This window comes from Talpa europaea (assembly GCF_964194135.1).
Source record: "Talpa europaea genome assembly, chromosome: 2".
Lineage (NCBI taxonomy): Eukaryota > Metazoa > Chordata > Mammalia > Eulipotyphla > Talpidae > Talpa > Talpa europaea.
Window position 1 is genome coordinate 27347378 of NC_140068.1, and position 16545 is coordinate 27363922.

General features: G+C 34.6%; 1 protein-coding gene across 2 annotated transcripts in view; it reads right to left on the reverse strand.

Moving 5' to 3' along the window:
- Positions 1-16545, reverse strand: part of LAMA2 (laminin subunit alpha 2) — a gene marked incomplete at both ends in the record, with an annotated part of 514626 nt that overhangs the window by 50752 nt on the left and 447329 nt on the right. For both annotated transcript variants that reach the window (XM_084228925.1, XM_084228924.1), the window contains 5 exons: positions 2230-2354; positions 4051-4210; positions 6311-6444; positions 7411-7554; positions 13406-13560. In XM_084228925.1, the coding sequence (XP_084085051.1) occupies positions 2230-2354; positions 4051-4210; positions 6311-6444; positions 7411-7554; positions 13406-13560 (718 nt within the window). The remainder of the gene's footprint in view (positions 1-2229; positions 2355-4050; positions 4211-6310; positions 6445-7410; positions 7555-13405; positions 13561-16545) is intronic.

Genomic DNA, 16545 nt, shown 5'->3' on the forward strand with positions numbered 1-16545 from the left:
CTTGGGAGAAACATGTATGAACCAAAGTGAGTTCTGCACCTTATGAACATCATTCTCCCATTTGCCAATTCTGTATGAGTGAACTCACATTTAGGAAACAAGCACTGTAGCAGAGCAGACTTAACTTTCCCTTTTCTGCAAATACTCTGACTTTGCAACCTTTGCTCTCTGGTCCTGGCACTAGAATGCTGTCTATATTCTCTCTGCCATTTAACTCCACCTCAAGCCCCACTTCAAATGTCACCCCCTCCATAAAGCAGTTGTTGATGCCCTTAGCCTCATATGAATAGTTGTAGTATACTCTGAATGCACCTGTTTTAAGGAATATGTATTACCCCTTGCATTTTGACTATTTTGGTATTTGCCTTTCCCTCCCTTCCTTGTTATAAGTTTCTTGATGGCAGGACTGGATCATACTCATCCTAGTGTCAGGAAGTCATAGTGTGAATCTAACTGAACACTTTACAAACATACAGGAATGCTATAATAATTGTATTAGTTTGCATAATACTTCATATACTGAAAGCAAGTGATCTTTGCAGAAGTGATTATTAGTAATGTGATAACATTAACATTGATATCCACTGCTGAACGGACATTTAAACGCTTTAGATGTTTTGTTGGTAATAGGCTTTGGAAAATCCTACTTACAAATTTACTTGTAAAGAAATGTTTAGGGAAAAGTTGGTGTTGATTTGTGAGTAGCTGAATATTAATGTGTACCTCATTGTCCCTGTTGTATTGAAAGACCTTTACAGACAACATTTCATGTTAGATTTTATTGAAGATTATTGACTAAGTCACTTTAACCTATGAGTGGGTCAGACTTTCTTATACTGTCAAAGCCATTTTGACAAATCCATGACAATAAAAACAGAGAGGTGGAAGTTAAAACTTTTAGAGAGAAAATGTTTTAGAGCTACTTTCTTTTATGAAATTTTAGAGGTTGAGGGAAAAAAATGTAACATGTACTCTGCTACATTAATGGGGACATTGATTTTGGCAATGCACGTGTACCCTTTAAAGTGGAAGTAAAAAATGCAAACTCCTTAGCACCTGATGATTTTAGATTTGCTATGTGCATATATATTAAGTTCCAGGTATTTAATTTAAATTTTATAGCTTTAGTGTGGCACAAGGGGTTAAGCACAGCACTAGGAAGCAAACCGCAGCCTCTGCAGCATGAGTTCGATCCCCGGCCAGCCAGGGAGCAACCCACATGGCGCAGCAGACCTCTCCTGACTCGCCAGCTGCTTCCCTCTGCAGTGTATTTCAGTCAGTCTGCCTGTTCTGCTCCCCACTCTGTCTCTGGTGAATCCTCTCACCACCCCCGCACTTCTGGCCTGTACCCCATCTCTTGTATGTATAAATAAATAAAGCTTTAAAAAATTTTATAGCTTTAATGTAATTAAAATTGTAATAGACTTAGTTGTTTAGTAGGCTCTAAGTTGTACCATATATAGAAATCCTCCATTTCTAGCTAATTGTTTTAATACTCTAGGTTTACTGAGAATATTTATTCTCTATATACACTTTGTATGCTTGTAAAATGCTTTTAAAATCTTACATTCTAACCTCCACCCTATCATTGATGATGTGGATTATAGCATCTTCTCTTGGCCAATTAAGCCCCTTCTCCTTCTTCTCCTTTACTTAAGCAGAGTATTCAAGTTTTGTGGGTTTCTACCTGAAACACTTACAGGATCCTATGCATTATTTGAAAATTCTGTAGGAGACAAAATCTCTAGTAGGGTCCTATATTTTTTTATAAGCATAGAGTGAATACAAATTTTGTGAAGCCCGAAGCTTAATGAGTTTGGGGAGATTTCAGCTTAAGAAAAAAGAAAACATGACTTCAGGACAGTCACACACACACACACACACACACACACACAAACAACTCCCGCCCCCAGACATGAAGTTGGAAATGGAAAGAGATAGCTGCCTTTACAGGTTGTGGTTAAAATGCCTTACCTTTGAAGATATAATAAAAACATAGGACCATGTAAAAGTAGTGCTAGGACACATCTGAGGCCTTCTAAAGTTCATGCGTAAGTGTGGGGAGGGACTTTAACTTTCTTTACTTCATGCTAAAACTCTGAACATAATCATTTCAAACCTCTCCATCTCATCCACGTGATGATACATGATGATACATTTTTTTCACAATAAATTTAAACTGTTGTTATGCACAGGTTAAACCTTACTAGGGTCCTCATCTCAACTAACCTGACAGTACATCCTTGGCAGTCACCTTCTTTTTCTCGGAAATTCCACAGCCCTATGGGTTTGCTGTCAAAGTATGTTTCTCCCATGCAGCCAGTGAATGTAATCACTCGTACAGCATCAGCTTTCTGCAGAAAAATATGATATTTATTTAGAATTTATATTTTCACAAAAAAAATCTGAGAGTAGCCTCAAGAGTAACAGTAGGATCTGCAGTAGTTATTGTCCATTCTTTCTGATAATGTCCGTTGTCACATATTCGTTTCTTAACCATGTTATACCCTTACAGGTCTTGGTTATTTGGTGCTATACTAATTCATCACCATTAGTAAATAAACACTTCCTACCTTCTGACTTCAGGTGAGCCTTTTACCCTTTTTGAGATTCTACTTTTTATCCAAAACATGGATTTAGAGAAATAAATAAGTTAATTTATAGATGGTACCACATTTAGTGCCAAACACAGAGAAGGTGTTTAATAAATATTATGTTCTTACATCCCTAAGATTTCTCTTCAGAGATCATAAGAAGGGTATATACTACTCACACATAGGGAAAAATAAACTTTCATATACACGTCCATATGACTGTGCTATTCCCATTTTTTTTTCATTTTATTTTATACCTAAACACCTTTCCAGTGTAGGAGAATGAAGGGAAAGAGTAAATTTGTAAGAGAAGGGCACATACTTCTGGTGTTCACTGGTATCCACAGAACAGAATAGCCATCCCATTGAGCATCTAATTGTATTCTGTATATTATATCCCACAATATACAGGCAAGGAACATATAGTTATTTTCCCTTCCTTGTTGAGACAACTGAGACTGAAGGGGTTAAGTGACTTGCTTGAAATCATATTTTAGTAAGTGATAGAGCAGGAAATCCAGTCCTGATATGATTTCAAAATTCATGGCTTTTGTATTACTCGGTGCTAGTGATGCATTTATCTTTTTGGAGAGAAGAGAAAGTTGGCACTATGACTCTGTATTCCCATACATCATATATATTTATGTGCAGTTCAAAGAAATGAGGATTTTAGTGTGTAGTTACAGAATCAATTCTAATACTTTAGAGTCACATCTCGTACACAAAGTAAATAAAACAAGCTCACTCTATAATTTGGGGTCACCCTGGATTTTCACATTTTCAGACAATCTCATCCCAGAATGATTCTGACAAGCCCAGGATTATCCATTCTATTTGGTTGTGCTCTTACATCTCACCCACAGGTCATTTTCCAATACCTAATTCCATTTAATCAACTTGAGCTTCTTTAAAATGCAAGCATTCTGCAATTTGAAATGCACAAGGACCTGTCATGAAGCAATTATGAATATTAAATGCATTATCCTATAAATATGGGAAGAAGTAGAACTTGAGAACTTTTGAAATCAGACCATGATTTGAAAGCTTATGACTCCTATGATATTTCCCAAGGTATTCATAAATCTTTTAATTAGATGTGACTTCTTTGAACTTTATAGCACTTCATATCAATAAATCATAAATGGATTCAGGAAATGGGATATATTTAAAAAACACTTTGCTTTTGATATAACTAAAGCAAGAATATAAAAAATATTGATGTCACAGATTAGGGAAAAGCAACTGTTAAAATAAATACATATAAGTGTAAAAATATGGTATTTCCACATTGCATATTCAAAAATGAAAATTCTTCAAGATAAACTTATGCTTTCACAAGCAAATTAAATAAAAAGTAATCATGTTTTTTGCAAAGCTTTGTCATGTTTCCCCTCCTCCGATATGTCAGGAGTTGAAAACACAGGTAAACTAAAGAGGATGAGGAAGAATACATCACCTTCAGTTTTCCAGTCAAGCCACCGACGAATAGCATTGCATTTGCATCCACATCTAGAATAGTGTACCCTGGAGGAGATGCTGAGTAGTATGTACTGGGCACAATGCTGGCTTTGGGTCCCTCTAGGGCTCTCACAGAAATAGTTCCATTTCGCCCAGTCCTTGCAGGAAATGTGTTGAAATGAAGTGGAAGGAAACACACAAAAAATGAAATGTTTCACATATCTGAGAGGTATAAAGGGTTTATACTTATACTTTGGGTTTAGTGAGTCATGTTTTGAAATATTAAAGAGATAATTGGTGTTTGGCTTCGAATGTTCCAGATTGATTAAACTACAGATCAAAACACAGAGCCTGATCCTTGCTGGATGTTTACTATCGGAGTCTACAGAACCTGTGAGCACCACACCCTGATTCCTCCTATGTTGTTGATATGAAATGACACAACAATTAGATGATAAAATTGTTATTTGTTAAATGGAAAGACTTTTTCCTATTGCTTTACAAAGCAATTTACTATTTACCAACACATACTATTTGAAGAGGTTTACATTACTTCATTTAGCATTTTGTCTGCTGTAATTCAGTAAGGGAGCCTTAAATGGGCCACCCCTCTACATGAAAAGTTGCATCATTTCTCCAAAAATTCTTTAATATAGCTTGGATCCAAATTTGCTGAGTCTTTTTGGAATTGTGCATCTTTTATTGTTTGGCATTCCATCTTAATGCATATATATAAAACATGTAGTCTTTAAAGATGTATATATGTACAAGAACTTCACTTTTAAATTCAATTAATAGAATTTTGAAAAGCCATTTTCATTTTGTTTCATTTTCTTTTTTCAAGTGGTTAATTTCTATGAATGATTGATTATGAAAATCTGGTCTCTTTCTGAGATGAGCAGTCATTGCTTTAGTGTCACATTATGGTAATTTTTTTTATCTTTGAGGTTGCTGTATTAACTGAAATATATGGAAACAATAGGATGAATTTATCAAATAAAGCTCTTCTTTGACAGAATGCATCTTTTCTAGTAGAACTGTACTATGTGAAGCTAAAGGTTCTTAAATCCAGTGAGGTACTTAAATGCTCCTCCATCAACACACCTGAAAGCTCGTTCTCATATATAAACACATGTAATTTTTTGGATATTTTAAAAATTAACTGAAATGTTGCTTCCCATAAAGTTTTCTTTTAGACTTTTTTTTTTAAAGATTTATTTTTATTTATTTATACAAGCACTGGGTACAGTCAGAAGTGCTGGAGGGTGAGAGAATTCACCAGAGCCAGAGTGGGGAGCACAGCAGGCAGACTGAAGTACACTGCTGAGGGGAGCAGAGGGCGGCAGGAGAGGACTGCGCGCCATGTGGGACCCTCCTCCGGTGGCCGGGGATCGAACCGGCGCTGCAGAGGCTGCAGGCAGCTTTGCAACCCAGCGCTCAACCGCTGTGCCACCGGGGAGGCCCTCTTTTAGACTTTTTTTTATAGAAAAAAAATTTAAGCACACACAAACAGAATAAAAATATGTATACACCCCCTAAATTCAACAATTATCATACATTCAAGTCCTTTTTACCCATTTTGAATCAAATTCATCTCTAGCCCTAGACCCTTAACAATATCCTTCAAATGTTAGCTGCTTTAGGTTTAGTAGGAAATTGAGAATAAGGAAAAAATAAGAGGAAATGAAGGGAAAGCTTGAGGACAAGGCTGGGTTCTATAAGTAATCTTTAAACTGCTAGGAGCTAATTTGATTAAACCTTTAACTATAGAATGAATCAATTTTCTGCTACTGCCCATTTTCAGGGTTGACCTAACGTTATAAACTCGTGTTAACACTTAGATACTGCACTTGTCTGTGGCTGAGTTTGCTACGTAGAGCCCAGATGAGGAGCTGTGCACAAGGCGGGCACCGAGGCAGTGCTCCCCTCTGGCTTAAACTGAGTAACAGTGTGTCTCAGTAGTTCTGCACTAAGCATGATATGATTTAAAATGAGTGAACCTCAGAATACCTACGTGACAACCAGATGAGGGGCCCAAAGAGGACTGGTATTACTTGATATCTTTAAAGATTTGTCAGGGCCTTCCAGAAACTACAAAGATACTCACTTGCCCACATTTACACATATACGTATAACATATAAAATGTGTACATGTGCATGCATAAACACACAGCTACCTCTTTAAAATGGAAAGATTTCTTAAGCACTATTTTGAAATTCTAACATTTAATTATTATAATTCTTATTGAGTTAATTACCTTGATGCCTCAATACGGTACCAATATGAGTCATCAATAGTCAAATCTGGATACTCTACTCGTCCAACTCCAGAGCCAACATCCCAGAGAAAACTTACTTTGCCTTTACGCATTTCTATAGCCAGGAAGTCAACCTATTTGAGAGAAACACACAACAGATATCAGATGCAAAGTACCCTGAAGGAGCAGGCCAGAAGAATTCTCTTCAAAAGGGGCCATTTATTGATATTTGGAATAATTTGAAGACTCACAAATGATATAATCCCAAATGGTTTAATCTATTATGTGATTAAATGATAGTTTATGATTGTATCTTTAAGGCAACACAGATATTCACTCTGCTGAGGTGTATGTATTAAATTAACCAGTTCTAAAGTAGCTCTAATTTTGAGATGAAAATCTTTTCTCAGTCTAATATTTGTGGTAGAGACAAAGGCATATATTTGGAAGCAGAATTCATTATTGTTTTTATCAAGAGCACTGACATTGCGGGACAAGCTGATATTTTTTTTACTAAAGGTGACCTAGATTGTCTCATTTAAAGGCAAGTATTAAGTTAGGGCATAACTGAACTGTTGAAAAGTTTTACTCATTTTAGAAAGTCCCCATGTTTGCAAAGTCAAATGGTTCAAGTGAAAAAACTACAACTTTTGTAGATTCAGTTTGAATCATAATTCATCATGAATCATGATTCATCATGAATCATAAGGGTTTTTATTGGTAGGGAGTTAGTAAACAATGTGCCATTTTCATTTAACATGAAAGTTCACTGTAATTTCTATTGAAGCCAAAAATAAAAATCTTTACTTCTATTAATATTTCCTTTTAAGTAACTGGATTTGAAAATGTCAACTCAAAGTTAATGCTGGGATTCTCATAAATGAAAGCAGAGGTGCTTAAATGCTGTAATTTTTTTCTGCATTTCATTTGTTTTCTAAATTTGACATGCTGGGACTTTGTACAAGATTTTGAGGTTTTCAAATTACATTACACAATTTTGGAATCATGTTACTGAATTCCATACATTTTCCCCATGAGCTGGAGGACCTCGGACTATACACATATTCAGTAGACCAAAGTAAACCACATATTAAACTTACAAATTTGGCACTTCCAAGGTAAAAAAGGAGGTTGTCAGCAACAGCTGTCTTTACATTGACAACGATATTATTGTAGCTTCCTTTCTTGATTTCCGGCTTGTATGTTCGAATACAGTCACCTCCGGAAGACACAGATACTTTGATCTTCAAGAAAAACAAGGTACAAAGAACCAAGACTAAATGTCTCAGAAAGTTTGAAGTTCCACAAAGCCATCATCATCTCTTCTTTGAAGTTATCTTTCTATCATCAAATAGTATCATTAAATGCCGATATGCAGACACCATTATGCTTTCTAATGAGGGTGCAGAAGAGCAGCATTTTGACAATGAGCTGTTCACAGTCCTATGTCTTGTCAGCATGGTGCTATTTTTTGAAGCATGCATTGAACAAATTCTTACCTTCATTCCTTCCTCCTTTATGGATATGGGAACATTTTCAAAAGATAATTTTATGTGAAGCTAATTGGTAATAGTTTTCATTAAGGTGGTTTAATGAAATTTTACAATTCAAATTTCAATGATTTGGGTATCACTCAAAGTAGGAAATCACTTCCTACTTTTAGTTTTCAAGAAGAAATTACCTACCCTCCCATATTCTTATAGCTGCAAGAGGCCATGTGGATTTTGTTCTAGATGGTCTAATAATAACAAGAATATTAATCATTCCATACAGAACATACATTTCAGAATAAATTATACCTTTTTATTAAGTTGCCAGGGAATGAAACAGAAAATTTTTCCAATGGCTATCACTACTAATATATTTAACAGCCCCTTTTGCTTTTCACTAGTACTTTAAAAAATTACTACAAATTGCTAAGGGAGGAGTTCCTGTACGAACAGAACTGACACTGTTCATACCAATTTTTACTTATTTAGAGAGCCTTCTCTTTAATCCCAAATAAAACCAGTTGATTATTTGATTTAATTCCCTTTGCCTAAGGTACACAACGAAAGGGGAACTTTCAGGAGAGTGATGCATTTGGTTGGACTCTGAAAAAAGCTGTTACTGTGCTCAGTGTTAGTGCTCAAAGTAAGAGGCAGAAACAAGGGAAAATAAAACTTTTCTCTGCTATTGACTCGAATGCCAGCCTTCAGGAAGCCCCTTGGTTCTCACCAGCAGTGAATTTTCCATTTTCTCATTTCTTCCAGTACATTGTGCTGCTTATATAGTTTTCTACACACTTGAAAGAAAGTCAACTAGCACTATTGTTACCCATGAAAGGGCTGTGCAGACACCAACCTCATCTCTATGTTATGGTGATACAAGAAGGTGTCTGCAAGAGTCTAATTAGAATGTGGGAGCAGGTAGCCATGGGACTCCTTTCCTAGCGGAGTAGAAATATGAGGAGTTGTAGTTTCCTGCAATGCAAAACTGGTTGGATTCAAGGAGAAAACTGGATGGATTTATGGATCTGACAAGTTCTTAAACAACTTACAGAGATACAAAAAATCTGTTGCCTCTCCTGCAGATAAGTATAAGTCATGGGTTTGTATAAATCATGGGTTTGTATCCTATTATGTCCTCACCCAATCAGCTAACCAGATTGCTTCTCCACACAGAGGAGAGCATACGGTAGGAATGAAAGGGAGTTCGCTCTAATGGAGCCCTCTGATGTGACCTGGGGTTGGAATAATCAAAAAGTCACTGCCTAGATTTTCCATTTAGATCTAAGGGAAGGTCCTGTCAATTGAGAGACATGGGGTTCATTTTGGTCCCAGAATGTTTGACCTGTGTCTTGGCAGAGATAGTCTTCCTGGCCATATGGTTTTCAGTTGGGGAGTTAGTTCTTTGGTTTATAAATGACAAAATTTCCCTTCAACATAAAGTGGTGAGTAGGTAAATAAAAATGAACTGCAGAAAAATGGGCCAAGAAATGTACAACTTTTACTCTGGATATTAATACCATAAAGCAGATGTGAATGGAATCTGGCAGAGGGTTTTACAGGATAGAGTAGCAGTTATACAAAGGGTTATCTGAGCTTAGAGATCAAAAGGATAAAGTAAAACATGAGAAAAATAATATAGCAGAGGGCAGATAGGGAAATGCTGTCTTTAGATGATTTTAATAAGCAGGAGAAGGTTTAGGATAGGGTGAATTTTTAGGAATTTACAGCAAGTGAACCTAAACTATCATCAGAGAAAGCCCTGGCACTGAACAAAATTAATATTTGAGGCTGGCTATAGGAACCATTGACAGCATAAAATCAAAGGGAAGAAATGAAGGTCTGACTGGAATTCACAAGCAGAACTCAGTAACACATTGAGCTATCCCTGTCAGGAAATTAGATCCAAATTCCTAGTGGGGCTCCACTGGCAGTCCATAGGAGCTGTGTGTGTGGTTTGATTTATCTTGATTTCATAAATGCTTTATAGGATACAGCCATACATTATTGCTAGTTTAATCACAAATATCTCATTTTTGTTTAAAGAACGCATACTCCTGGTTAAAGAATAACACTCCATAGCTGCTACTTAGAGAAAAAATGAATGAATATGGCTGGAATGTATGACTGTTTGATTCCAGGATGAGTTTCTGTCCTGCTTAGGTATCCCTTGTAGGAATGATAGGTAACTACCATAACTGGTGTTTTGAAAAAGGTGTTGTCCAGAAGACAGAGCACCAGTACAGAAACCTAATTCAATGGATAAAACTCCGTCTATGAATTGAAAGTCTGAGAGAGTAGTCATTTTAAAGTTAAGGGTATTTAACATCACAATTAATCTATTTTATAGCATATTTTACATATCTAAAAATATGGTTCTTTGAACAAATGATGTTGTTATACTCAATATGCCAGCAATCTATCTTGTAAAGTACCCAGTTGCTCAGCTCTCACACATTTATATTAAAAACCCTCTGATGTTGTTTTCTGGTTTGTGGCTTTGAATACACACTCACTCAGTACCTTAAAAACTCAGATAGCCCAAACTCTTTATAATCACTCTATAGCTACTAATCTCTCCTTTTAAATATCTTGTGTTTTAATTTTCTTGTTTTTTTAATTGGAGATATTCTTTTAACAGATTTAAAACAGGTAAATCAAAGGACAGTATTTATAAATTTCTCCAGAAGAACTCTTGCAACAGGGGAGGTATTCCTGAAACACATTATCAGGATGTCAGGTTCTATCAGTTATTGAAATTTCTAATGTGAACCATTAGGAAGACTTCTAAGCAAATACCACTAAGCATTAGGAACCTTAAAGGCATTTTTCATGCAACATTATTTACTAGTTACTCATCATGAATTCAATTAAACATTACTGAGTATTCCATATTATATCTATTGGGTTTTTACTGCATTCTTTCAGCTAGTAATTAAGCCATTCTTTCAAAAAAGATTATTAACCACTCAATTTCAGAGACAACAAACCAAAAAAAAAAAAAAAAGCTACTTTAAAATAAATGTCTTTACATATACAAAATATAAAGGAACAGACCAAACCAAATAAAAACCAAAATCGAAACAGAAATCTGACCATAGAATTGAGGCTACCTGAAGCGGAAGGGCAGGTGAACTGAGTTGGCGGTTTCGGGTACTTTGGTGGTAGGTATGGGGTGACATACATATGAAGGATGAACTTATTCCCCTAAAACAATACAGTGTTGTAACTCAATATTACCCTACTTAAAAAAATAATTCAATTGAAATTTGAATGTCTTTAATTTTTTGATCATATTGTGTGTGTTATGGCCAAATCCAGATATTCATGCCAGGTTACACATGTATTTATAATATATCATCTTCAGTCAAATATCATCTTCAATTAATACAAAACTAATTTGAAAAAAATTAGTTACTTTTTTCCAGCATTACTTTTCTTTCTTTTACTTTGTATTTTAAAACAGGTTTCATGTACTTACATGCCAGAATTTTCCTTTTTGCCCAGGGACTGCAGGGTGGGGAACACTTACAAATGTGAATATTTGGCCATAATTTTAGATTTTATTATGAAGAAATAAATAAAAATACCCAGATTCCCTACGAATATGAATGACTAAGTCAGAAAATATAGCTAAGTGTGTGATTCAGAAGAGAATATTTACTTTTATTGCTTTTTGAAATTAACATTGCAAAATCCAATAGTGGTACAGTAATCTCTTTGCTACTGCCACTGTCACAGTTGGGTTTCTTATTACATTTGTTTCTTCTTCATCATTTTTCTCATCTATCCCACAAACTACTTCTAGATTCATATTCAAAAAGTCCAGTCTGATTATATTACTATCCTGTTCAGAGAACTTTGAGCTTCTCACTTCAGTGAGGTATATGCCAGGTACAAATGTCATAAAAAAAACCTGCTTCAAGACCCAGAAAGATCTGACCTCCATTGACCTTTCTAGTTCAATGTCCACTTTGCCAGTCATCTTGCAGACTAAATATCCCTTTCATGAAAAGATCTGGAAACTCTCTTCTCTCTCTTCTTTGGCACAAGCTATTTTCTATCCTCAGCATGTTCTTCCTCCACATCTGACCGCTCCTACAACCAGCACTATCACTCTTCAAAACTGGTTCAAATCTTTCCCTTCAGGAAATATGCTGGCTTGCACTAGAGATTTTTCCTTTCTGAATTTTGTAGAACTTCCTATTGCTCATGCACAGTATTCTGCATTATCTGAGACTCATTTGTGTGCATGCTCTTTTAAAAATCTAGAGGTATTATTGCTTTATTTTTGAGGTAAATTGTTTTATGACATTACATACATTTTAGGGGTACAAAATTATAATTTTATGACATACATTAGTGTGCTTACAAGCTTCCAGCCATCATTGCCCAGTCTATGTTCATGTCCTATTTCTTCTACTACATTATAAACTTTGAATGGAAGAACTGCCTCATTCAACTCTTTGTACCTTACAGGAAGAAGCGCTGAAAAGGCAGCCCTAAGTTGCCTTTTCTACATTGTTTAAATCTTAGATAAAACTCCAAACCTCAAAGTAATATCTGATTTCTTTTCCTCATGTGCTTCACATACACAAAAATCACCTGTCAGTTAAGTGTATGTCTTCTTAACCCTAACTGCTTTTTTTTAAACTCTGAGTTTATGTATCATTTCACTAGTCCTTTGTTGTCATTTTCTAAGCTTTTCTTCAGTCAGTCATGTATTCCTTTTCAAGACTTACCTTGAATTTATTGCTTTGGCCTTGGTTATAGGAAGTAGCTATTTTCAAATAGGAAAACAGATGTACTGTCATTCAGAAATTACATACTTGACCACTAGTAAAAGTATAAAGTTGATGGATTGAAAAAAGGTTTTTGTGGTTTTTCTAGCTCCAAAGTTGTTTGGAAAATAGAATTTTATGTGAAAGATTTAGGTATCTAAAAATTTTGAGTTTAAACTTAACAGGAACACTTTATTTTTTCCTTTTATTTCTAAATTCATCATGGGTTGAATTTATTGGGCTAGCTAAAGTTTCACACTGGCACTAAGAGACTCTGCCCTACTTCATTAGGAGTCTACCTTCTAGAATGTTCCACTTCTGTTCTAGTCCCTAGGGATGCTATCTTTTAGAAAATTCTGCTTCTATCATAGTTGTCTTCTAATTGGTTAATAAAATGCAAAATTGAGACAAATGAGGTGTTTCCCATTCTTTATGCCCAAATTTAAAAACATTGTAGAGGTTTCCTTGTAACCAAAATAATTCTTGTTACTTATAGTCAGACAAAATAATGTGCAGAAAAGAGTCGCTTCTTTTTGTTATTAGTCCATAAAAACTTGTTTATTCATTCTTGTTACAACTCCACTAGTAGGCTTTTATTCCTTTCATCAACAGCAAGGTACCCTTATCTTTGCCTTTTTAGTGTACATTATTAAGTTCCATTCTTGCTATTTTTATTATTCTATTCAAACAAAAGGAAAATATATCAAATTTTCCATTTTCAAAATGATGATCATTCTTCTCATGACATATCTTTGGAAACTGTTCCTTCTGGGAATATTATCAAAATTACAATCAGTTACTAATAACCAAAAATAAATAGAGCTTACAGAATTGGCTTGCTTCCTGGCTTGGTTTATCAGTTCCTTTATCTCAGAAATGTTTTTCTTCAGGTTATCTTCAAGTTCCTTGATAGGTTTGAGTTTATCTATCAAGCGATCAGCTTCTTGTTCTAGATTTTTCACAGTGGCATCTGCATCCGCGACTTCATAGAACAAGATTGGGGGGTGGGGAGAAGGGAGAGAGAGAGCGAGAGCAGTATGGTTAAGTTGATGATGGAATGGATTTCATCTTATTCACGTGACGAAAGTAAGGCCAGGGTTGATGAAGCAAAGTTTGTGATGACAAATGGGAATATTTTACTTGGGACACAAGCAGGCCAGCAATGTTAGAGAAGGAGGCCAACGCTTTGGTTTTGTGATTAAGATGAAAGTCAGCATTGAAAGTAGAGAATACGTACTTAATTCAGTGCTTCATTTTTAGCCTTAGTCTAAATGCTAACCATTATAGAATAGAATTTTAGTCACAGATCAAGGAAATTAAAGTGTCTTTAAAATGTCACCTACTCTGTCCAAGCCAGAATTATATTTATATCAGGGTTCTCACATAAAATTGGTTTTCTTTTTCTCACTGTTTTTCCTTTGCATGTTTTAAAGAGAGAAATTATCAAAATGCCTTTGGAAAACATTTAATGTAGAACAACCTAGAATGAAGCCCTATGTTATATTTTAATTAAATCTTTCATGCTGCAGTTCATTTTCATTTTGAAGAATAGTTGATTATCCTACTCTCTGTATTAGGTTGAACCATATTGAACTACATTTTTTGGTAGGATTTAAAAAAAAGGTTGCATATTGACAATTTTAAAAGGGGGTTAACCCAAAATAATTGAAGGTCATCACTGATCCGTAGAATTTCAGCATGTGCTTTTCATAGGAGGGCAAATGATACATGGAAAACCAATTATTCTATCTCTAGGATGCTGGCAGTCTTATCCAAACCATGTCATTTATTATCAGATTGAGCATGCATTGTTCTGCTTTCTGTCATTGTGACCCTGATAAAAAAGGAAAACTGCTTAAGGTCCAAGGCTATGTGCCCTGCTAGACTATGAATGATCTGCTTTCTGGCTGACATTGGGCCACTGAGAGCTAATCCTCAGGAATGAATCAAATGTGCTCAATAGGAAGAAAATTACTACTTTTAAACTAGGTTTCGAAGTATTTTGAAAACATACTAAAAAATACGAGTTACATTATTAGTGATAGGTCTATTATCATAACTTAATAGAGTTGCTACATCAAGAATTGAGTGTTTTCTTCGCAAAATACTGGTTATTGGGGTCAAAGTCCTGGTTACATAATTATATGCTTTCAATAAATCATGTATTTGGTTTTCCCTTTCCTTTAACACTCTGGTATTACTTTGATATTCCATGAATTATTCTAGAATTGAGGGAAAATGATTTAGATTTAGATTCATGAAAAATAGAAAGACCGGTTAAGCAAATACAACTTAAACTTAGGCAAATAATAGATTCTTTTCTTCTAGAGTTCCTAGAAGTTTGTCTCCAACATTTCAAAATGGAGGTTCCCCACTTCCTCACTTCAGCCTCATCCAACCCCCAACTCACTCCACCCCATCCCACCCACCCCACCCCTGTTTCTGAACAAGTTTAAATCATATGGAATTATCTACCTGAAGGTTTTAAAAATAAATCATCTGAGATACTGAGTCTAATGCTTACTTGTGTGGTAGTTTCTGAACACTTTTATGATTATTTGGTTGTGTAGATTTTAAAATCACTTCCGAAATAGATTTTGATAACAGAAAATTATGTTAGGTTTTCAAATTTATTAGCATAGAGTTTTGCCAAGTACTCTTTTATGTGTTAATGTTCCTCTCTTATCTAGTTATAGCTTCTTTTCTATGTTTTCTTTTTCTTGATCAAACCTGCCAATCTTTTAAAAATTTTTTATCTTTATTTTTTAAAGACCCATTTCTTGGATTTAGCAAGTCTATTATTTACTTTCTTCTACTTTATTAACTTTAAAAATCTTCTTTCTTTGATTTAATTTTATTTTTTTCCAACTTAAAGAGTTGATTGCCTAAAGTGTTTATTTCATTTGGTTAGTAATGCAATTGTGCCAGTGATTCACTGAGGATGGACTTAGTCATATTTCTCAGGTTTTGAAATGTGGACTTATCATTATTTTATAGTTTCACTTTTGACTTTGAATTTAAACTATGAGAAATATAGGAGGCCAGTTATTAATATCTAATTTTATTAATTTTGATATGTGCTTCTCCAAATCTAACACTCTAGCAGTTGAGAATTTACATATAAAGAAAGGGAAATATAAACTTCAGTAGGGAAAAGTAGCAACAGTATAGTACTAATATACACTAATCCTACTGCAAAGAAGTCATTTGAACTTCAGTGACTAATTTTGTGCAATAAGAAGCATCATAATTCAAATCAACCTTTCGAGGAATCCACTTGCTACTCAAGTTAGCATGACACAGATATTTCACTATTTTTTCAATCACAATTGACAACAGCTCATATGAAATACATTCATAAACTAGCTTTACATAAAAGATTTCTTTTATATATCTAGCACTAATACACTAATACTGTGACACTAGAATAACTAGTTATATAATATTTAAAACAATACTGAAATACAGCACATGCAAAGCTGAAGCTTTTTATAATAGGCAAACAAATATAAAGTGACTAAAAGACATGCAAGTAAATATATATACATACTGATTTCTGCAGGTAATTTCATATGGAAGGAAAACAAAAAGAAATTAGAAAATCAGTGAGGAAATATTTTTATAGATATTATAAAGTAGTAACTATAAAAATGGTACTTTTCACAGAAGATACTAATTACAAATGTATCCCATTTTAAGTCAACTAATGTCACGAATAAAAGTACACAAAAGCATGTTATTTATCAGGTCACTGTTCATGTTACAATTTTTTTCCTTGTAATGTTTTAATAAGGTAGGAATAGGTCAGTTTAATTTTACAGATATTTAACTATCTCTTGATACAGGATAAGATCACAAAATAGAGATAAATATTATGAAAAGGCCACTGTCAGACTGTCAGCTGAGAATAAATCTGAAATTGAATGCAATAGTAACTTAATTATATAGAAGAGTTATATTTATGTTA